Genomic DNA, 22,415 nt, shown 5'->3' with positions numbered 1-22,415 from the left:
ACTAATGTCTCCTAATCTGTAAGCACTAAGGTGCTAACGGCACTGAAGTTACAGGAGTTTCTTCCCGTTGCTAAGCAACGGTAGGTCGAGTATTTAAAAGGTTATGGTTAACACGGTTAACGTGGTTTAACGTCGATGTAATGTGTTGTTTTAGCGTACCTTTTGCTTAAACGAGGAGCTGGGGGACGCCTGAAAAATAGACGTTTTACTCATTTGCTACTTGATTAAAAACGTGACATTTTGACGTTTTTTTTTTCGCCGTGGATCCAGGCAAATTAATCCTTTTCACCTTGAAAATAACACATTTTTGCATTTTAATTAATAGAACATTTCTCAGTGATCGTCAATAAAACAAAATTCCATTTTTTTCTCGGTTTAATGAAAACCAATAGGTCGTTATGGCAGAGGCGATTGCGTGTAGAATCAAACCTTTTGAAGGGGTTAAACCGTGACATCTACACGTTTTCCAAAGTGGACCAACGTGATTATTTCACGTCTTGTCGTGATACCGGGTTGCTCAGGGACACATTGGTGTCTCACAGTTTATTCGAACCCTGGTCTCTCACACCAAATGCATGCATGTGTCTAAACTTATCACATTTTATTATAAATTGCTTAGGTTTGCTTCGGGTTCAGGACTGACATCTAGTTTTATAAATGGTCACATAAATCATTTGAGATATATCTTTTCTCATTTATTTATCTTTTTTCATTTGAGTTTTATATAATTCTCACTGCTTTTTTTCATTTAAAGTGTCACTTTTCAGACACTCCCTTGAACTCAGATTAACAGTTAAGATAACATTGCTGAAAGTTTGGAATTCATCCCTGGCTGTCCAAGTGTTATATAAGCACCCTGCACTTTAGCAATTTACACTCTACTCCCAAGGAGTAGAAAGAAATATAGGGACACAGAAAACAGAAATAGGCAGAGAGAGAGAGCACACACAAAAAAATCAAAAGAATATTCATAATTGGAATACTAAAAGTCTAAGAAAGAAACTTTGGACAGCTAACAGAACATGATAATAATTGAAGGAGGTCAAGCGAACAACTAACTTTAGGAGTAGGCAAAGACCTATATATAGACCTTAAGGCTACTAATTCAAGGATCATTTAAGAAAAAGCCAAAAAGAAAGATTTCAACAAGAATAAATTAGGGTGGAAAACTTCAGAAAACAGGACTATAAGGGATAAGAGGATATTCCAGAGGACTTATTTTGTGGTGATGGAAGAGGTACTGAGTTACGAAGAAGCCGTTAAGAGAGCAGGTGATTCTATTTATCGGTTTCCTCTAATAGATGTACAGGGTGTCCCTCTCAAGAGCACCGTTGCAGACAACTGGAAATCAATCAGTGAATTCTGTCCCGACCCATCAGACCTACTCATCTCTACTTATCCTAAAGCAGGTAAAACACTGTTAAAAAAAAAACTTGCTAATCATCCTAAGGTCTTGTACTTTTTAATGTCCAGTTAGTGTAAGACCAGACTATACTGTATACTGTGTACTTTGCACTCTTTCTTGAGCACCATTTGAGCAATGGATTTAAAGGAACTGTCTTCTGTTGTGGGAATACAAATTAGATCCACTGATTCTATGTCCTTACATAACATCACATGAAAAAAAAAACAACTTATGAACTACATTATATATGGTATTCAAGATTAACATAATGGCATTAGTTTAATGATTAGATTAATTCCATTCTGGGGGTTCTGCCAGTCTCTTCATAGGGTCAAATTATGTTTGAATATTGACATGTGTCTATATATTTCTCATGACCTGGGACTAGGTCCGCTGGATCTCACAGTCAGGGGTAATGTCCTGTGTTGCCTTTAGATGCTTTGGTAAAAGCGGTCATCTCTGTGCCTGAAATAATAATAAAATAGCAGAAAAGGTACTGACAGCTCCTTACCTGGACATTATACATTCTAAAACACAACACAATGTGTAAAATTTTAAATACACGTAAAACACCTGTAAAAAAAAAATATATATATATACAGAAACTTCCAATTTCAAAAAAAAAGTTTATGAATTTTTTTATACATTTTCTTTTAAAGAAAGAAAGAAAGAAAGAAAGTTCAATCTTAAAAAAACTGAACAAAACCTTTTTCTAGTTTGCTCTAAGCAAACATCTCATATCAAAGTACCCAACCCCAGTGAATTGTGAGCCTGGTACTGACAATAAATCCAAAAAAAAAAAAAAAAACAGTTTGAAATATTAATTCGTCCTAATTATTCATGAAATACAAATCGTGAGCTTAGAATTAAAAGGTTCTATCTCTGTTTAGGGTAGTTCTGACATATTGAGCATCAAAGTTTTTACATCCCAGCTGGCAAGACTGTTATGTAGTATAATCTTCTATTATAGCTTTATCTATTAATCTTCTTTTTTTTTTTTTTTTTTTTTTTACAAAAATAACAGGCATTAATAAACACCTTATGGATCAGATTATGTCAAAAACTCAATTTCGACCAAAAGTGGAGATAGAACCTTATAATTCTAAGCTCACGAAATAATGAAATACACAAGTCAGGACAAATCATAAAAGAAATGTGCTTAGAACTATTTTATAACAATCTCTAGATTTAAAGTTACTGAGTGACACACACATTACATTGAAAAAGTGTCAGGTCTATTATTTTGCATGTACTCATTTGACAGATTAGTAACACGTATCAGTATCATTTCCATCCATTGCTGTGGATATCACTGTCAATCGGAATCAATCCTACATTTAAATATAAATGTCAGTTCAGAAACATTGCAATGTATAGTTAGCAGCATGAAAAACATATAGCTATGCAGAAATCAAACAAAGATCACTGCCATTATAATCACTGAAACCATCAATTACAATGTGAGGTACACAAAGCTGCACTCTTGCGAAAACTCCCACTATAATCAATGAAGCTGTCCAATGAATCTCTTATTGACATTGTGTTTATACTTTGGTTATTGTAACACAATTTGTTGTTGTGGGAAGAAGGAGGCGGGAACCAGCAAACGTTTAAAAGACTTTAATAAATAAATAAACAAATACAAAATGAAGGTCCCTAACGGATGACTGCTGCCACATATAATAAAACAAAAAGTTTAAACACAATGTAAAATCCAGGTCTGGCCTCTCTTGTCCTTCACTGTCGTCGCTCCTTCTCTTATCCCTACACTCCTTTGTGAGAGATACGGGACCGGTTATGAATCACGCCACCAGTCTTGCGCCATTCTCTCACGGCCCTCCTTATCCTGAAGGAGGGAACTGAGATGTTACGTCAGTGACTGATGAATTGGGATCTCGTCTGAGAGCCCAATCACCTCCGAGTGGTACAGATGGACATTGGTAAGTGAGATTTGCAGATTTGCATATAGTTAAACCATGGTTACTACACAAAAAAACATGGTTAAACCAAGGTTATCATAGTAAAACCTTGGTTCATTTTTAGTTACTATGGTTTTACTGCAAAAAACATAGTTAAACCATGGTTACTACAAAAAAAAACATAGTTACTACAAAAAGAAACAAATTTCTCTTGTGAAAGGTTCTCTCCATTGCGTAAATTGCTTATGCTATGGGTAAAGTCATCTTTTCTCTAGATTTTGAAGCCAAAAATGATCCGTCATATTTAACATATTGTTAACGGAGTGTAGCAGCCAGTAGACCTAGAGCAGGCTATCTTGCATGCCCTGCCCTTCAGCCTACCACTGAGCCTTGCGCTTGACGTCACGCCCATTGAGGGCGCTTCGCACCCTCTACGTGTCACAATCTGCCAGAAGGGGGTGGCTTATGGTAAAGGATAGGCTAGGGGGCTGCATCACTGATTTCATCATCTTCAGCGAAGCTCTCCGCATCGTTGGACTCTGAGAAAAGTCATCCACCATTGAAACTAGCGGCCAGCAAGCAGAGGTCAGCGCCTGAAGAAGCCGGCCTTTGCCGCCTTCGGCCTTCCGTGCCTGCTACGCCATCTGATGTTGAGTATCCTTTTTTACTGTGATATTTGCCTTGTGAGTGTTCACTGCTGCGGCACTTTTCCTTCTCTAAAACAGCGCTCTCTGCCTGGGCCCAAACCACTCAGCCCTTGCCCTGGATTCAGGAGGCTGCGTGCACTGTGACGCAGCTTCCATTGTCGACCCTGCGGGCTCGACTCGGAGCCTTCACCACGCAGAGGATACCGGAACCTAAGTTCAGAGTGAAGAGCTCGCCAGATTTCATCCCTCCAGCCTCCCTCTCTCCTTCTCCGCCCCTCCTGGACACGCAGCTGGCGGCTTCGGCCCACATTGCCGCCGCCTCAAGGGACGAAGCTGAAGGAATCGACCTGGGTGACAGCTGTTCCATCCTTGCATCGGATAGTGAATGGGCCCAAATTGTCCCAGCCTCCCTCTTTATGCTTCCCCTCTGGTCTCTCTGTGACCAGCCAGCCAGTAATCAAGGGGATCAGGGAAACTCGCCACATGGTGCTCCTTAAATCCCCGCTATGGGAGAATCAAAACAGCACAGCAGTCACACACAGCCCCTTGGCCGATTCCAGTGAGGAGAGACCTCCTCTCTCAAGCCTGCGGCTCAATCTGGCATCCCCATCCAGAGGGCTGGTCTCTACATGCATGGGTAATTAACAGGTACCCGTTGTCTTGCCAGAAGGAGTGATGAACACGATTACGTAATCCAGAGCTCCCTCTACAAGGCGGCTTTACACGTCTAAATGGTTGGTGTTCTCCAAATGGTGTCGATAGAGATCTAGACCCATGAAGATGTGGGGTCCAGTGGTAGCTTGGCTTCCTTCAAGAGCTGTTGGATAAGGGCAGGTCCCCATCCATGCTTAAATTATACGTGGCGGCCTCTGCAGCGTTTACCGAGTCGACACACGGTCAGTCAATAGGAAGAAACGAGCTTATCATCCGCTTCCTTAGAGGAGCCAGAAGGAATAACCCTATGCGACCCCAGTCGGTTCCCATGTGGGATCTTTCAATGGTCCTAGAAACACTGAAAGCTTTCCCCTTTGAACCAATAGACTCCTTAGGCCTAAAGTACCTCTCGCTCAAAGCCGTTTTTCTAACAGCTCTGTCATCAGTCAAACGCGTAGGGGATTTGTACGTGCTATCTGTTAGCGCTGTGTGTCTTGAGTTCGGGCCAAATGACTCAAAAGTCATCCTCAGGCCAAGGCACGGCTATGTCCCAAAAGTGTTGGGAACCCCCTTTAAAGCGCAGGTCATTTCCCTCTCGGCTCTGCTAGCATCCGATAGTGTTAATGTTAATCTCCTCTGCCCTGTCAGGGCACTGAGGGCTTACATTACGCACTCCGCCCCTTTCAGGCGTTCCACCAGAGGCGTGGCCTCGTCGTAGGTATTGTCCAGCGGAATTTCCATTCAAGACATATGTGAGGCATCAGGCTAGGCCTCCCCATCCACTTGTGTTACGTTTTATAACCTGGAAGTTCCTGCCTTGCAGACAAGACTTCTGTCAGTATAAGCGGTGTGTATGTCCCAGATTTCTCATGTGCAGACTACTTTCACGCATTTCTGGCTCTCCTGGTTGAGCCGCACTGTATGGTGAATATTACATGGAACGGCATCGCCGATATATATACCCTATATGTGCTTATTGTCACGGATCCATCAGCGTCAGCACCAGACACCATCACGCCGCCCACTCGTTCCAGCTCCCCAGAATACTAATCACCATCACCTGTTCCCATCAATCACCGTGCTAATCATTCTCCCTATAAAGACTCACCTCTGACAGTCACTCACTGTCTGGTCTCGTCTACACTACGACCACAGACTCCCGCTCTGCTTCTACTTTGGAAAGGATTACTTACCCGCTGGCACCAAGTTTCATCTGCTCCTCATCTGCTCCTGTTCCCGGTCTTCTCCCGTTCTCCTCTCCGCTGCTGCAGCCCATCAGTCTTCCATTCCTGCTCCAGATAAGAGAAACGCTATCAGACTGTTTACCAGCCACTTTACTGAACTTCAACTACATTACTCACCTACTATTTGCCATTAATCACCTGTCTCAATAAACCTGGTCTATACTCACTCATCTGTGTTCTTCTCATCTGTGACACTTATAACATGTGCTGGCCCGCGCTGCTGGCCACCTATTTTCCCTTGGAATCCCTGGGACTCGTGAAGTTGATGCTGGGCGCGCAAGGCATTGACAATGGGTTCCCGTAGCATAAGCAACTTACCCTATACGAGAGACCCTCTCGTAAGAGAACGTATTCAGTTACATACATAACCTCGGTTCTCTTTAGAAGAGGGAACGAATATTGTTTAACCCGACCGTGCAGGCGCCAAGAGCAAATTTTCACTTCAGCTGATGAAACCAGTGATGCAGCCCCTGAGCCCGTCTTTTATATGCTAAGCCACCCCCATTCTGGCTGTGTAGAGGGTGTGACGTCATGCGCAAGGCTCAGTGGTAGGCTGCAGTTGCTGCAGGGCAGCCAACCAATGGGCACGCAGGATAGCCTGCTCTAGGTCTGCTGACTGCTGCACTGTGTTGACAATAAAAATAAAGAATAATTTTTGGCTTGACTTTACCCATAGCGTAACCAACTTGCGCAATACTCATTCCCTCTTCTAGAGAGAACCAAGGTTACGTATGTAACCGAGTATGTTAATTTGTGTAAGGGCTGGACTATGACATTATTTTCTTCTAGATCTGCTGTACAGTAGAAACAAACATTGTTGCATTTTCTTGTTATCAAAGCTGCTTTGAAACAACCTGTATTGAAAAATCGCTAAATAAATAAAGGTGATTTGACTTGACAATAACTTGCAATAACTAGGCGCTAGTCCTGAACCTATACCCCTAAATCTAATTTTAACCCATCCATCGTTACCTTATATTATTCAATACTTTCTTTGTAAGTACATTGAAAATACACATACTGTAAAATAAAGTGCAACCAGATGGTTTGTGTCAAACATAGCGTGTGTGTGGTCAATTATTGGCATAAACCCCATCAAAAATAAATGTTAATTTATTTCTTGCATTTGCTTGGTTGTCTAGAAAATTAATAACAAGAATGTGCATCAGATTTGTTTTGATTTTTAATGTTTTGTAACTTTATCATTAATCCAGATAAATTTGAAAATGCCGTTTTCGTTTAAAAACGCTCTCCATCTACACTAGCGTTTTCAGGCTTTCCCGACGTTTCAGTGTGGACGAGAAACTTCTAAAACCTTACTATTTATGTGTGAAACCTCATAAAAGCTCACCGAGATAATACAGATCGAAAAATAAATAATGGTACAAAGTACAGCCCAATTCTTCAAACAGGATCATTTAATTTAGCAAAATATCTTACCATCACTGATGTGTTCAGGTCACACTCAGTCACCATTGGTTTAAAACGCAACTGCTCTCCTGTAGTGCCACGGGACAGCAAATGTGAGAAAATTTTCTGTCATCTGTGCAGGACTGTGATATGAAGAGTGTGCAAAGTAACATATTTTAGCAACAGCGTAAGTGAATAGCACAATACCGGTATATGAATATCTAATGGTACAACATGGATCACATGGCTAAACTCATCGTTTTCAAATACCTCTGGCTTCACAGTCTACAACACACTACACACAACACACACTACAACGCAAAAACAGCGTTTTCAGATTTATCCGCTTTGGAGAGTGTTTTCCAAAAGCGACGTTTTTATTTAAAACGCTGTCTCAGTGTGGACGGAAGGCCAAACCGTTTTCAAACGAAAACATATTAGTGTGGACATGGCCTTTGTTGTTTACTGTCATGGATACGTCACTCCAAAAAAATGTTAGTAAATAGGCTTAAACTTCCAAAACCCTGTAAAGTAGTGGTCTGGGTTCAAACACTCCGACACGCAAAGTGAAGCATTCACGTGACTGGAAAGAAAGTGACCGCACACGTACATCACAGAGACATCTATTTAATGTGTGTGTTTACATCTGGAAGGCATAATTTTTAGAGTGTTTGCTCATCTGCAATATGCATATAGGATGTCAAATAGATGATGTCTTTAAGATGTAATGATTTAGAGTGTATGTTAAACTGATCAGATGTTAGTGAACATCAGATGCTTTCCAGATGAAGTGATCTTTAACAGACATCTTGCAGACGTACGGTATATGTGCTATCTGGGGAGGCTTCGTTTTTCGTTGATCACGTGTTTCTCTGAAAATAGTACGTGCTCTGGCACGGAGCTTCATGAGAAATTGCACAGCGTACTTGATACGCACTTTGAAGCTTCAGTCAGAGTCAAATGTAACATCACTACTCTGTGCACTTCCCCTGTTTCCTGGATCCTCTCCTGCCAGCTGCAACTGAGGTGTGTCCATCCATTCCCTTCGTTTATTCCCCTCTTAGCTATATTCAAGAAAAGACTGTTACTTTCAGTCTCCATATCATCATCACTCATTGCTCTGTTTCATTCAGATTCCTGCCTGCTTTGACTCACTCTCTGCCGCATAAACTCATGTAAAACTGTTCTCCAGTTGTGCTCTCTGAGTCTGCATAATATTACAGTCATCTTGTGGCCACAGAAATTTGCTGAGGCCCCCTTGTGGGCTCCTGCTCCCTGGTTGAGAACAAGTTGTCTAATGCTTGTCTCTGTGTTAAGGCACAACCTGGACTCAAGAGATAGTGGATCTTCTGCTGCACAATGGAGATGCTGAGGTGTGCAAGAGAGCGCCGATAGCTGTCCGTATACCATTTCTGGAAAAATTCTCTGTTCCACCTATACCATCAGGTAAGCATTTCTATACATGCTTCATCTATACTTATCACAAGGTTTTTGTGATATGAAGAATGTATCAGTGCACCTGCGTCCACACCACTCATGTCTTGAACATTTTTATCTTTTATGCTTCATTCAGGGCTTGACTTACTTAGACAGATGAAACCACAGAGAGTAATCAAGACTCACTTACCCATTGAACTAGTGCCTAAAGGATTCTGGGAAAATAAATGCAAGGTAATAATTTAATTGAAACAAATTTCAAACACAAGGTCAAATTTGGGTTTATTTTCGTTCTTCCAATCCAACGCAAAAGATAACAAAATGACCTGTCTCTAGAGTGTTCTGGTAATAGGTACTCCGAAATATAATGTTTAAACCCCTTGATTTGCCTCTGACCAAAGAGTACCATAAATCATGTCCACTAGCTGCTCTGTCTGCTTTTCCCCAGGTCATCTATACAGCCCGAAATGCTAAGGATAATCTTGTAAGCTACTTCCACTTTGAACGTATGAATCTTACCCAGCCAGAGCCAGGACCTTGGGATGGATACATTCACAAGTTCATGAAGGGGGAATGTGAGAAAAAACGTCTCGGTTACGTATGTAACCCTCGTTCCCTGAGTAGGGAACGGAGACGTTACGTCAGGAGTGACGGAGAAAGGGGGTTTCGCCTAGAAAGCCAATCCTCTTCGAGTATTAAAAAACGAGCCAATGGCAAAGAAATGCCATGGGTCTGCGGAATTTGCACAGCGTATCTCCGCCTCACCCCGTGAGTATAAAAGGAGGAAGCGGACGCCACCGCAGTATGTCTTCGCTGAGGAGCCGAGACTGAACTCAGGCGTCTACCCAGCGGTACAGCGGAAGTGGCAGGGAGACGTAACATCTCCGTTCTCTACTCACAGAACGAGGGTTACATACGTAACCGAGACGTTCCCTTTCGTAGTCACTCCGAGTTACATCAGGAGTAACGGAGAATGGGGGTCCCCCGTGTAATCACGCCACCTTCACAGCTGTCTTCCAGTGCCCTGCGCAAGTCTGACTCCTGACGCACTTACTGACGAGGAGTCCTACTTGACACAGGAATACCAAGGTACACTGGGGAGCATATCCCAGAGGAATATGCCGCAGTACGCCTACCCGTGGGGAGGACTTAGGAATACACATACGGCCCAGGGCGCTTCGTATGGAGGAACACTGGAGTCACCAACCCATAGGGTGGCTAGAATCTTAACTCCAGGGGTGGCCAGGTGGCTTGCAGAGGGAAGACACATGCTCCGAGAGGCTTACAGTGGAAATACACATGTGGGGGTTACTAGCAGGAACCATGCACACGGAGGCACCTAACCGACGTCCAAGCAATACACTGGCGTCAGCATCAACAGTGCTGGAGGAACCCAGGGCTTCCGTAGAAGGCGGTGAGCGAGTACAAGAGAGGACACAGGCTCCACTCGGAGATTATAGAATCTAGCGAATGTGTTGGGTGTCGCCCAGCCTGCAGCTCTGCAGATGTCTGCTAGCGAGGCGCCATGCGCTAGAGCCCAAGAGGAAGCCACACTCCGGGTAGAGTGGGCTGTCACACCAAGGGGGCACGGTCGGCCTTGCTGCTGGTAAACCAAAGCAATGGTGTCCACTAACCAGTGAGACAACCTTTGCTTTGAGAGAGCCCTTCCATTCTGGCTCCCACCACAACAGACAAAGAGCTGGTCTGAGGTCCTGAAACACTGCGTTCTGTCTACGTAAGCATGGAGGGCGCGTACTGGACAGAGCAGTGCTAAGGCTGGGTCTGCCTCCTTCAGGGGCAGCACTTGCAGGTTCACTACCTGGTCCCGGAAGGGAGTGGTAGGAACCTTGGGCACATATCCAGTCCGGGGTCTCAGGATCACGTGAGAGTAGCCCGGCCCGAATTCCAGGCACGCTTCGTCAACGGAAAATTGGAGGCCAGTGCAACCAGGAGCGCTGTCTTAAGTGACAGGAACTTAATCTCGATTGATTGCAGAGGGTCAAAGGGAGGCCTCTACAGGGCGCTTAAAACCACTGAGAGGTCCCAAGAGGGTTCTGAGAGGAGGGCGAGGAGGATTCAGTCTCCTCGCTCCTCTCAGGAACCTGATGATCAGGTCATGCTTCCCCAGAGACTTACCTTCAACTGCTTCGTGATATGCGGCAATGGCAGCCACATACACCTTCAGGGTGGAGGGAGACAGCCTTCGCTCCAACCCATCTTGCAGGAAGGAAAGTACGACACTAATCGAGCATCTCCGGGGGTCTTCTCGGCGAGAAGAACACCAATTGACAAAGAGGTTCCACTTCAACTCATAGACGTGTCTCGTGGACGACGCTCTAGCGGAAGTGCCACCGCAGCTACAAACCTGCCTCGACCCATCCAGGAGCCACACATGCAGTCTCCATAGATCGGGTCGAGGGTGCCACAGGGTCCCCCGTCCCTGAGAAAGGAGGTCCTTCCTCAGAGGAATTGGCCAAGGAGGTGCTGTCGCCAGGAGTATCAGTTCGGAGAACCAGGTCTTGGTGGGCCAGTATGGGGCGACCAAAATGACCTGCTCCTCGTCCTCCTTGATCTTGCAAGAAGGCTCACTGGGGGAAACGCATATTTGCGTGGGCCCCGCGGCCAGCTGTGCGCCAGTGCGCCTGTGCTGAGCGTGCCCTCGGTCAGAGAGTAATACAGGGTGCAATGGGATGAGTCGTGGGAGGCAACAGATCTATCTGTGCGTCCCCAAACTGATCCCATATCAGCTGGACCGACTGGGGATGGAGCCGCCATTCGCCAGAGACTGGACGGAGCCGTGACAGCTCGTCGGCTGCACAGTTCCGAACTCCTGGAATCTGGATAGCACGAAGGGACCTCAGGTGCTTCTGACTCCATAAGATGAGGTGGCGTGCGAGTTGCGACATACGGCGAGAGTGTAGACCCCCCCTGGTGGTTGATGTACGCTACAGTCGCGGTATTGTCTGAACGGACTAGTACGTGTTGACCCTAGAGCAACGCACGGAAGCGGTGCAGGGCAAGGCGTACTGCCAGCAACTCGAGGCAATTGACATGCATGAGGCGCTGGGGTCCTGTCCAGGAGCCCGCAGGCTGCATGCCCATTGCACATGGCGCCCCAACCCGTGGCAGAGGCATCTGTGGAGACAACAACATGCCTGGAAACTCGTTCTAGGGGAGCACCGGCCCGTAGAAAGCTGAGGTTCCTCCACGGGGTGAAGGTCTGATGGCAGGTCGGAGTCACTGGAACTCTGAGTGAACCGTGATGCCATGCCCACCTCGGGACTCGATCGGGAAGCCACAGCTGAAGCGGTCTCATATGAAGCAATCCGAGTGGCGTTGCCGCGGCTGCGGATGCCATATGCCCCAGGAGCCTTTGAAAAAGTTTCAGTGGAACCGCACTCTTGCCCTCGAACTGTTGAAGACAAGTCAGCAGTGAGTGTGCGCGCTCGCTCGTAAGCTGCGCGGACATGGCGACCGAGTCTATCTCCATACCGAAAAAAGAGATCCTCTGCACGGGGCAAAGTTTGCTCTTCTCCCAGTTGACCCGAAGGCCCAGACGAGCTAGGTGCTGGAGCACAAGGTCTCTGTGTTCGCAGACCTGATCTCGAGAGTGTGCTAGGATCAGCCAGTCGTCGAGATAGTTCAGGATGCGAACCCCTTGTTCGCGAAGGGGAACAAGGGCTGCCTCGACAATCTTCGTAAAGACGCGAGGAGACAGAGCCAACCCGAATGGGAGAACCGCGTACTGATATGCCTGCCCCTCGAAAGCAAACCGAAGAAACGGTCTGTGTCGAGGTAAAATGGAGACATGAAAGTAGGCGTCCTTCAGGTCTATCGCTGCAAACCAATCCTGGGGCCGCACACATTCGAAAATGCGTTTGCCCGTGAGCATCTTGAACGGCAGCCGGTGAAGGGTGCGATTCAAAACGCGCAGGTCCAGAATCGATCTTAACCTACCCGTTTTCTTGGGGACAATAAAGTAGGGGCTGTAAAACCCTGTTTTCATCTCGGCTGGAGGGACGCCTCGACTGCACCCTTCGCCAGCAGGGTGGCAGCCTCCGCTCTCATGATCGGGGCATAGCCACAGACCACCGTAAAGCAGACTCCCCTGAAGCAGGGAGGAGACCGTGCGAACTGAATTGCATAGCCGAGCCTGATAGTTCGGGCGACCCAACGGGACAGATTGGGGAGCTCTAACCAAGCCCCCAAAACTGATCCAATGGAATCATCCGAGCCACAGGCGTCCCCCCGGAGGGGCAGAGGGGCGGAGAGATCGGCACAGGCGAGGGTGGCATAGCGACCCTGCGCGTGTGTGTCACGCTCCGCGCCCTGACAGAGGAGACCAGGGAAGGACCAGCGTTCCGCGGGGGTCTGCTCTGCCAGGGGTCTGGCAATAGAGGGGGATGAGAGTGGTGTGGTCAGGAGACGGCACGCACTATCATCCACACCCTCAGAGACAGAGGAGGATGACAGTGGCGAGGTACGGGGGCGTCGCACACTGCCATCCGGCTCTGTGTGCTCAGGGATGGAATGCAGCTCTTTGGAGAAAAGATTCTCCCCCAGCCCTCCACCGGGGGAAGGAGTGGGCCTGCAACCACTCCCTGAAAGAACTGCAAGCCATATCTGAGCTGCCAGTAACGGGAGCGCCGCATAGCCTGGTGTACAGCGGGGCTGCAGGGCTGGTACGGGCAGGGGCACCTCCCTGCGACCACCTCCACGGCACGGCCCGGTGCTGCTGGGGCCGGGCGGGAGGGGCCGGAAGTCGCAGGAGGTCACATTCGGCGGCAAGCAGACTGAGGCGTTTGAGCCAGCGGCTGGTTGGTTCTGGGCGGACGAGAACTGTTAGGCAGGGTTCACGACCGCGCCGCCGAAAAGGCCAGCCTGGGGTCATCACCTGACTCAGGGAGCATGCGGCCACCTTCGTCGCTCGTAGAGCAAGGTTGGTCCAGACCTGACGTCTTTTGGTCACCCTGGCCACTAGCCGAAGTATTATCTCACGTGGAGAAAATAGTTTGGGTAGTGGATGAGGGGACTCTCACTCTATTGAGCTCACGGAGTCTCAACCATATACATTGCGATGATCACGTCCCCACTGAGAGAACGTGACACACCCACGAGCGCTGTCTGAGCGTGATCAAAGCCCAAACACGTCAAACAGTGCTCGCGCCCATCAGCTGACTCTATCAGAATACCACACTCAGGAATACACGGGCAAATCGTCTTTAAAAAGACGCGTCTTTAAAAAGACGTGCCGCGTGCACACTCTTTCAGTGAGAGGAGAAAACTCCGCGGATGTTGAAGCGACCAGGGAGAGACACACACACTGGCAGACAACTGCTCAGATCGCAGGCAATGTGAAACTCGCTGGGTACCGCCGTCACACCAACACCAGAGAGTTCGCTCATCTCGAAGAGGTGAGTCACATAGTAAACTCAGATTGTGTGGCTTGTGGAGTGAAGAAGTTCTCTTGGCTCCGAAGCGAAAACATACTGCGGTGGCGTCCGCTTCCTCCTTTTATACTCACGGGGTGAGGCGGAGATACGCTATGCAAATTCCGCAGACCCATGGCATTTCTTTGCCATTGGCTCGTTTTTTAATACTCGAAGAGGATTGGCTTTCTAGGCGAAACCCCCGTTTCTTCGTCACTCCTGACGTAACTCGGAGTGACTACGAAAGGGAACTACATATTTAAATGCAGAATGTAATTTAAACCTGGAATCTTTACTCTGTACTCTAATGTTTTTACAGTATGTTGGGGCTCTTGGTATGACCATGTCAAAGGTTACTGGAAGGAATGCAAGGAAAATAATATTCTCTACCTGCTCTATGAGGACATGAAGGAGGTATACTTTTAATCCAGTCCCTTTCAAGTCCTGTCATTTTGCTAAAATCTGACTTATCTTTTATTTTATATCCTTTTTTTAGACTAACTTTCTTGTATCTATGTTTTTCTCTTTTCCTCTCACCAAGAATCCTGTTAGGGAGATTAAAAGAATCATGCACTATCTGGACCTGTCTGTTTCTGAGGATATCATAGAAAGGATTGCGCAGTTGACATCCTTCCAAGTCATGAAAGACAATCCAATGGCTAACTACTCATTCATGCCAAAACCTGTGTTTGATCAGTCTATTTCTCCCTTCATGAGAAAAGGTTAATATAAAACCATACTAGAAATTCCTTATTAGGAGTGTGACAATGCACTTAGCACTGTAAAAGGTTTTGCTTCAACTCAACTCCGTCATACTGAAATCACAATACTTTTCACCTCGCAAGATCTCATCAGTAGAGATGATATGAGACTTATTAGATGATATTTATTCTTAGTTATTTATACTTTAAATGTTTTTAGTTATAGAATGAGGAGCAGAACCTAATATTTCCCCCAAAATAACACTGGTGTACCCCCTTAATGGCTGCCTGAGAAAGTTAGATATGTTAATATTCTTTGTAGTTTGTGGACAACAGAATTGAAACTAAGGCTATGTTTACACAGAAACGATCTGAAGAGAAAACGGAAAAGTGGCATTGCGTTATCACTTTTTATTCTGTGTTTAGATGAGCGTAATGGGTGGGAAATCCGCGTGCACATGATGACGCAAAAGTGTGTGAAATTCGTCTGCACTCCAGGCGGCTAGGTGGCGATGTGGAGCACTGCCACACAACAAGTCAGTGCACCTGCATACAACCTTCACTGTTTAGCAGACTTTTGTGTTTTTACCCTTCAAACGAGAACAGGATGGAGGAGCGTTTTTAAGATTTCCACTCTGGAGGGTGGTTTCACTTTTTTGCGTTTTTAAGCCACAAAAACGCTGTTGCCATGTAAATGAAAGGCACATCCGATAAAATATTTTTACATTTTCAGGGCCTAAGAGAAATCCAGCAACATTGTGGTGTATCCTTAAAGACCCTTCCTTAGGGTATATAACAGATAATACATGAACATTTAAAAAACAAAACAAAAAAAACATCTCCATATTAAATGAAAATTAGCCCATGATTTACTCAATCTTAAGCCTAGGGGCCCTATCTTGAACCCGGCGCAAATGACTTTATACACAAACAAACGCATGTCTCATTCCTATTTATTTGCAAGCGCGCAAAGCGGGATTTTCCCCTCCACAGACGCACGTCGGTAAACTAGGGAATAAACTTGCGCTCCCTGGGCGGATCGGCGCAAAGAGGAGGCGTGTTTCGGCGCAAACATTCCCTGGTGCTATTTTACACTTCCAGTAAACAATTGCGCCACTTACCAGGAAAAAAACTGGTATAAAGTCAGTGGCGTGTTGTGCGTTGTTCATGATGCTATTTTAAGCGCATGCTTGGCCATAATGTAGCGGGTATACACAACGCGCATACACTTTGATTCTCTCATCAACACAGATGCAGTAGTTTTTATTTTTGCAAATCATACATTATAACAAGGAAAAATATTAACACATGAGGGAAATCATTGTGGTTTACATGAAGATGAAAAAACCGAATTACCTATTTTTTAAGGCTAATTGTAGTACTGAAGGATCAGACCTGTTTGCCCAATAGTGGCAAGAAACATACTTATAGGCTATAATGTTTTACCGACGCTGATGTGCGAGTTTCTCCCATCCCCATACAACGTCACTTCTCTGTCTTTCACTGTCCTGACAAGATCGTCGGTCTCATCGGCTGTGAACGAGCCTGGTAAACCCGCCGTTATAACAATCTGTCATGCAACATGCCAACGCATTCTCATCCTTTAACGTCATATAGAGCGCTATATGACAAAACGGCGCTATACTACGCTAAAGGCACCCGTTATCGTTAATATAACACGTGCTGTGAGCAGTGGCGCCTCCAGAAATTTTTCGTAGGGGTGGCCAGATGGGGCCAGTTAAAATCTTGGGGTGGCACACCAAAACTAAGTATAAACCATAATTTCAGAATTGTTTTCTACTGTTGTAATAAACCAGCCTGTAGAAAACTATCAGAAAGACTTAAGGAAATTCCTACTGATATACTTTGGTTTATTGTGTAATATTTAATGTTACTAATGATATTAGTAGGGCCCAACTAATATATATTATTGTATATAATGATATATATTATATGATATATAAGGGTCCTTGCCCCACAGCAAATTTCCAGATACTTGCATAATTGTGATGAATTTAATCATTTTTAAGTTATTAGTTTGCAGTGTAAGATTACAGTTAACACCTTTAAATATTACATAAATGTATTATGAATTTTTAATACACTTAATGAGTGTATACATCAGCAGCAAAAAGTAATTCTTGAAAAAATCTGCACAGTAATTTTATAAAATCTAAATATGTTAATAAAAACAAATTACTATTAGTTCTCTTTTAAAATTCAATCAGGCAATCATGTCACAATTTTATATTTATATATTAATGTCAAGAATTCAGAAGTGCATAGCCTAAACTACAAATAAATTATATACAATTAAATTATGCTTATTTAAAATGTATTGAGCAGGCTAGGTATAACAAAATATATTGGCTTTTAATAATATTTCAGTGCGCAAACCCATGATTACATGAAAAACAGAGAGCACACAGCGTGTATGCGCATCGCGGGTGCAGAATGATGTGCTCAAAGCAACATGGAGTCACAGTGTGCAGCAGCACTGCGCTTCATAAGTGTGCATTTAAAAGCTCATGTCACAAATCGAAGAAATGTTGAGCGCACAAATCCAAGTGCGATTTGTTCCTTTGTTTCACAGTTATTGTGCGTTTGATGCCGATTCATAATCCTTGTGATGTGTGATCTAACAGAACACGGTAGTGAGTCGTTTAAAAACAGCAACAAACTCCAAGAAAATAAAGTAATTTTATGCGAATATACAGACTTTTATCTACAGATCATGCATTTATAATGTCAATATATCATATTGGAGAGAGTTTTACCGTGCATCCAAGAGGCGCGCGTGCTGTTTGAATATGAATGGAGAATGATGACAGCCGCAGAGGAGGGAAAACGAGTTTATACTTTAACGATGTAAATATACTTCTGTCCCTCACATTAAGCTATGGAATGACTTCAGATGACTTTGTCACCCAAACTGACGTGAAAAAAGCGGGAGGCGCCGAAAAGCGCACTGTTTGCATCCCTGCCTGTCCAAACGTGGCAAAAACACACCTAAAAGCTGCTGTAACAGTATACCATTTGGCACTTAAAAAGCACGTCACGACACATAATTCCCCGTCTTCTTTTACTTAAGAATATTTTTGACTTATTTATAAAATGCATAACTGATGCTACAAAAATTAATACTGGCCATTGGGGTGGCCAATGGGGTGGCCAGGAGTCGGCCAGGGGTGGCCATGGCCACCCCTGGCCACCCCCTGGTGGCGCCATTGGCTGTGAGGGCTAAGTTTAGGTGTGGGGTAGGGTGTACGTGTCATATTCACGCTAAAGGATTTATAACGTCTTGGGTTCGCGTGTTATATTAACGATAACGGGTGCCATGTGCAATGGCGCCACCAGGGGGTGGCCAGGGGTGGCCATGGCCACCCCTGGCCGACTCCTGGCCACCCCATTGGCCACCCCAATGGCCAGTATTAATTTTTGTAGCATCAGTTATGCATTTTATAAATAAGTCAAAAATATTCTTAAGTAAAAGAAGACGGGGAATTATGTGTCGTGACGTGCTTTTTAAGTGCCAAATGGTATACTGTTACAGCAGCTTTTAGGTGTGTTTTTGCCACGTTTGGACAGGCAGGGATGCAAACAGTGCGCTTTTCGGCGCCTCCCGCTTTTTTCACGTCAGTTTGGGTGACAAAGTCATCTGAAGTCATTCCATAGCTTAATGTGAGGGACAGAAGTATATTTACATCGTTAAAGTATAAACTCGTTTTCCCTCCTCTGCGGCTGTCATCATTCTCCATTCATATTCAAACAGCACGCGCGCCTCTTGGATGCACGGTAAAACTCTCTCCAATATGATATATTGACATTATAAATGCATGATCTGTAGATAAAAGTCTGTATATTCGCATAAAATTACTTTATTTTCTTGGAGTTTGTTGCTGTTTTTAAACGACTCACTACCGTGTTCTGTTAGATCACACATCACAAGGATTATGAATCGGCATCAAACGCACAATAACTGTGAAACAAAGGAACAAATCGCACTTGGATTTGTGCGCTCAACATTTCTTCGATTTGTGACATGAGCTTTTAAATGCACACTTATGAAGCGCAGTGCTGCTGCACACTGTGACTCCATGTTGCTTTGAGCACATCATTCTGCACCCGCGATGCGCATACACGCTGTGTGCTCTCTGTTTTTCATGTAATCATGGGTTTGCGCACTGAAATATTATTAAAAGCCAATATATTTTGTTATACCTAGCCTGCTCAATACATTTTAAATAAGCATAATTTAATTGTATATAATTTATTTGTAGTTTAGGCTATGCACTTCTGAATTCTTGACATTAATATATAAATATAAAATTGTGACATGATTGCCTGATTGAATTTTAAAAGAGAACTAATAGTAATTTGTTTTTATTAACATATTTAGATTTTATAAAATTACTGTGCAGATTTTTTCAAGAATTACTTTTTGCTGCTGATGTATACACTCATTAAGTGTATTAAAAATTCATAATACATTTATGTAATATTTAAAGGTGTTAACTGTAATCTTACACTGCAAACTAATAACTTAAAAATGATTAAATTCATCACAATTATGCAAGTATCTGGAAATTTGCTGTGGGGCAAGGACCCTTATATATCATATAATATATATCATTATATACAATAATATATATTAGTTGGGCCCTACTAATATCATTAGTAACATTAAATATTACACAATAAACCAAAGTATATCAGTAGGAATTTCCTTAAGTCTTTCTGATAGTTTTCTACAGGCTGGTTTATTACAACAGTAGAAAACAATTCTGAAATTATGGTTTATACTTAGTTTTGGTGTGCCACCCCAAGATTTTAACTGGCCCCATCTGGCCACCCCTACGAAAAATTTCTGGAGGCGCCACTGGCCATGTGCGTAGTATAGCGCCGTTTTGTCATATAGCGCTCTATATGACGTTAAAGGATGAGAACGGGCTGAACATGCGCACCTGTTCTTAAAGGGTATGTTGGATGGCGCTCGGATTGGTTTATTTCACGTACGCCCAAACCACACCTATGAATAATGAAGCTACTTCAGACCAACCCCTTTTAGATTTGCGCCAGGCACAAGAGGCATTTACTAAGATGAGATTTGCAAATAATAAGAAAAATATTTAAAAATGTGTTTGTCACACACAACTCTGCCAGGCATTTATTTGTGAATGCTTTCTGTGCATTTGCAGATCACTGCATGCATTTGTGAATATCTTCTTTTGCATTTGTAAATCCCCTCATGCATCTGTGGACTTTGAAATACAATTAGCGTCAACATGCAGACAAATCCACAAATAAGTGGACACCACCCCGTTTCTTCAAGCCAATGAGATACTGGCCTCATTGAACTGACCAGTCATAGCAAATAAAACCAAATGCATTTGATTATAATTAACATGACAAAGTGTACAAAACTAAAGTAGCCTAAATTCATTTTTACATTTTTTTTTTTTTTTTACATTTCTGTCAGTCTAAGGTTACGGTCTTGACTGACAGGGGCAAAAACTGATAATTCCGGTCCTTGATTCTGATTGGATAAGCCGCGTTCGAAGCCATATAAGTTACTCAACAAACATACACCTGTGACCACATTACATTAGGATTACTGCGCAAATTCTATTTGTGATTCTTCGTTCCTGCCTGCATGTGTTGCTTGGCAACCTCTTTCGAACTAAATTGCTTGGCGGAGGAATAAATGTGTTATATGTTATATTTTTTGTTGCTGGTGTTTATTTTATAAATAAAATAAATATTAAAATGAATATTTTTATGGAGTAACTGTTTTATAAAAGCAATAAGCGCCCCTTGACGCAGTGTTTTACAGTGGATTGAGAACAGCTAAGGGGGTTTTAGGAGTTCTAACAACGCTCCTTTAGCTGTTCTAAATTCACTGTAAACGACGGCTTCGCTTTTGCTTTCGCTTTTGCGAAAGAATAAACATCAAGGTAACAACTTCATTTGAAAACACACCAGAGCCATATAATACATTACAGCACAACAGTGAAATAGTTTAGCTGTCATTATACAAACCCCTCATGGCAGTTGAGCAATCATAATAAATTATTCAGAGGCTCATGTAATAAGAAATGATATAAAGTACATTGTGGTCAAAATTAATGAATAAGTATGTTTGTTTTCGCAGGAGAGGTCGGTGACTGGGTTAACCATTTCACTCCAGCTCAATCCAAGATGTTTGATGAAGACTACGCAATCCAAATGAAAGACACAAACATTCCTTTCCGCTTTAGCATCCATTAATAATTTATGCAACATTACATATAATATCACATTCACATGCTATTCAACTAATGTCTTATAATTACAAATGTATTACATATATACATATTTAGAGCAAGTAAAATGTCAGCATTTCTAAAAAAGTTTAGACCTATATCAGATTTAGAGCAATATGCTTTCAGGCTCAGGTACTTAAATGTTAATTTATAGCTTGATTAATTTACAGTGAGGGACTGAGTAATGGAGGACATGATGGTGTGTCCAATTTAAGGTTATTTAGATTTTCTTTATAACCATTTTTTAAATGTTGATATTATATTGCAGATACTCTGTATTATCTAATATGTAATGTTTTAAATTTGCACAAACCAAACTAGTACCATAAAACTTCACATGTAATCAAATCCATTAATGTTTGTTATGTTGTTTTCCTCTCTGAAAATGATATTGCGTTTTGGAGTATGATGACCTCCATGGCTTTTGTTATTTTAAGGCATAGTTCACTCAAAAATAAAAATTCTTTCATTACTTACTCACCCTCATGTTGTTTCAAACCCGTAAGGCTTTTGTTCATTTTCGGAACTCAAGTAAAGATCTTTTTGATCAAATCTGAGAGCTTTCTGTCCCCCCATTTACATCTGTGCAACCACTTTGACACTTCAAAAAGTTCATAAAGAGACCATAAAACTATAATCTATATGAATTGAGCGGTTTAGTCAAAACTTTCTGAAGAGAAACAATCTCTTTATATGATGAACATGAATTTAGGCTTTTATTCACGTTGCATTACTATCTCAGTATCTCTAATATATTTTAGTTTGTTTTTATTGGTTTTAAAGAATTACAAATACAGCCTAAAACAGGAAATAAAATGAATAAATTGACAAAATCAAGTTAAGCAAAAACATTGAAATTAATGTCCTACAAAGAGAAACACATTTTACAGCTTTCTGATTTTTTTTTAAACATATTTGTTTTTAGGTATTGATGAACTTCTGCCTTTTAATTGTGGTTTGCACTCACGTGATTGTGTTGACGCGCGGAATGCAGATGGAGGGCAAGGGGTGAAGAGCGCAATGGACGAGATGGAAGAAAATTCGTACTGTACTACTTTAGACGCTATTACAAGAGAAATACGTATATACACAGAAAGTCGAAACATATGTTGGACGTGATCCTTACGTTATGAAGAGGACCGATTTTCAACTGAATTGAGAGATTTGCCTGCCATCGAGGCTGTAGATATCAGCTGAAAGGTACCGGCAGGTCAAGCGGACTGCAGCCGGGTGGTTGTGGAGGCAAAAAGTCGGGCCTGGGAAGTGG

General features: G+C 43.3%; 1 protein-coding gene and 1 long non-coding RNA gene across 5 annotated transcripts; one reads left to right on the top strand and one right to left on the bottom strand.

The window, feature by feature from the left end:
* The first annotated feature begins 863 nt into the window (after window positions 1-863).
* LOC120488761 (sulfotransferase 1 family member D1-like) lies at window positions 864-21,624 on the top strand. 4 transcript variants are annotated; one of them, XM_089121955.1, is made up of 8 exons: window positions 864-1,409; window positions 8,597-8,725; window positions 8,853-8,950; window positions 9,165-9,309; window positions 14,465-14,559; window positions 14,687-14,867; window positions 15,273-15,382; window positions 20,998-21,088. In XM_089121955.1, exons 1-7 carry the CDS (start codon window positions 1,229-1,231, stop codon window positions 15,350-15,352), a joined length of 909 nt encoding a protein of 302 aa, XP_088978081.1. In that variant the 5' UTR covers window positions 864-1,228; the 3' UTR covers window positions 15,353-15,382; window positions 20,998-21,088. The 4 variants fall into 4 exon arrangements, with proteins under 4 accessions (XP_088978081.1, XP_039541334.2, XP_039541335.2 ...); XM_039685400.2 differs by lacking the exon at window positions 15,273-15,382 and having other exon boundaries at window positions 865-1,409; window positions 20,998-21,624; XM_039685401.2 differs by lacking the exon at window positions 15,273-15,382 and having other exon boundaries at window positions 866-1,409; window positions 9,165-9,291; window positions 20,998-21,624.
* LOC148971494 (uncharacterized) lies at window positions 2,391-8,601 on the bottom strand. Its single transcript, XR_016147040.1, has 2 exons — window positions 5,819-8,601; window positions 2,391-3,251 (listed from the first exon to the last, which is right to left on the bottom strand). It is a non-coding gene; the product is annotated as an uncharacterized LOC148971494 (long non-coding RNA).
* Window positions 21,625-22,415: the final 791 nt, after the last annotated feature.

Source organism: Pimephales promelas, chromosome 17 (assembly GCF_988280905.1).
Source record: "Pimephales promelas chromosome 17, fPimPro1.hap1.1, whole genome shotgun sequence".
Classification (NCBI taxonomy): domain Eukaryota; kingdom Metazoa; phylum Chordata; class Actinopteri; order Cypriniformes; family Leuciscidae; genus Pimephales; species Pimephales promelas.
Note: the sequence above shows the minus strand (reverse complement) of the source record. Positions and strands in the feature narration are given on the sequence as shown.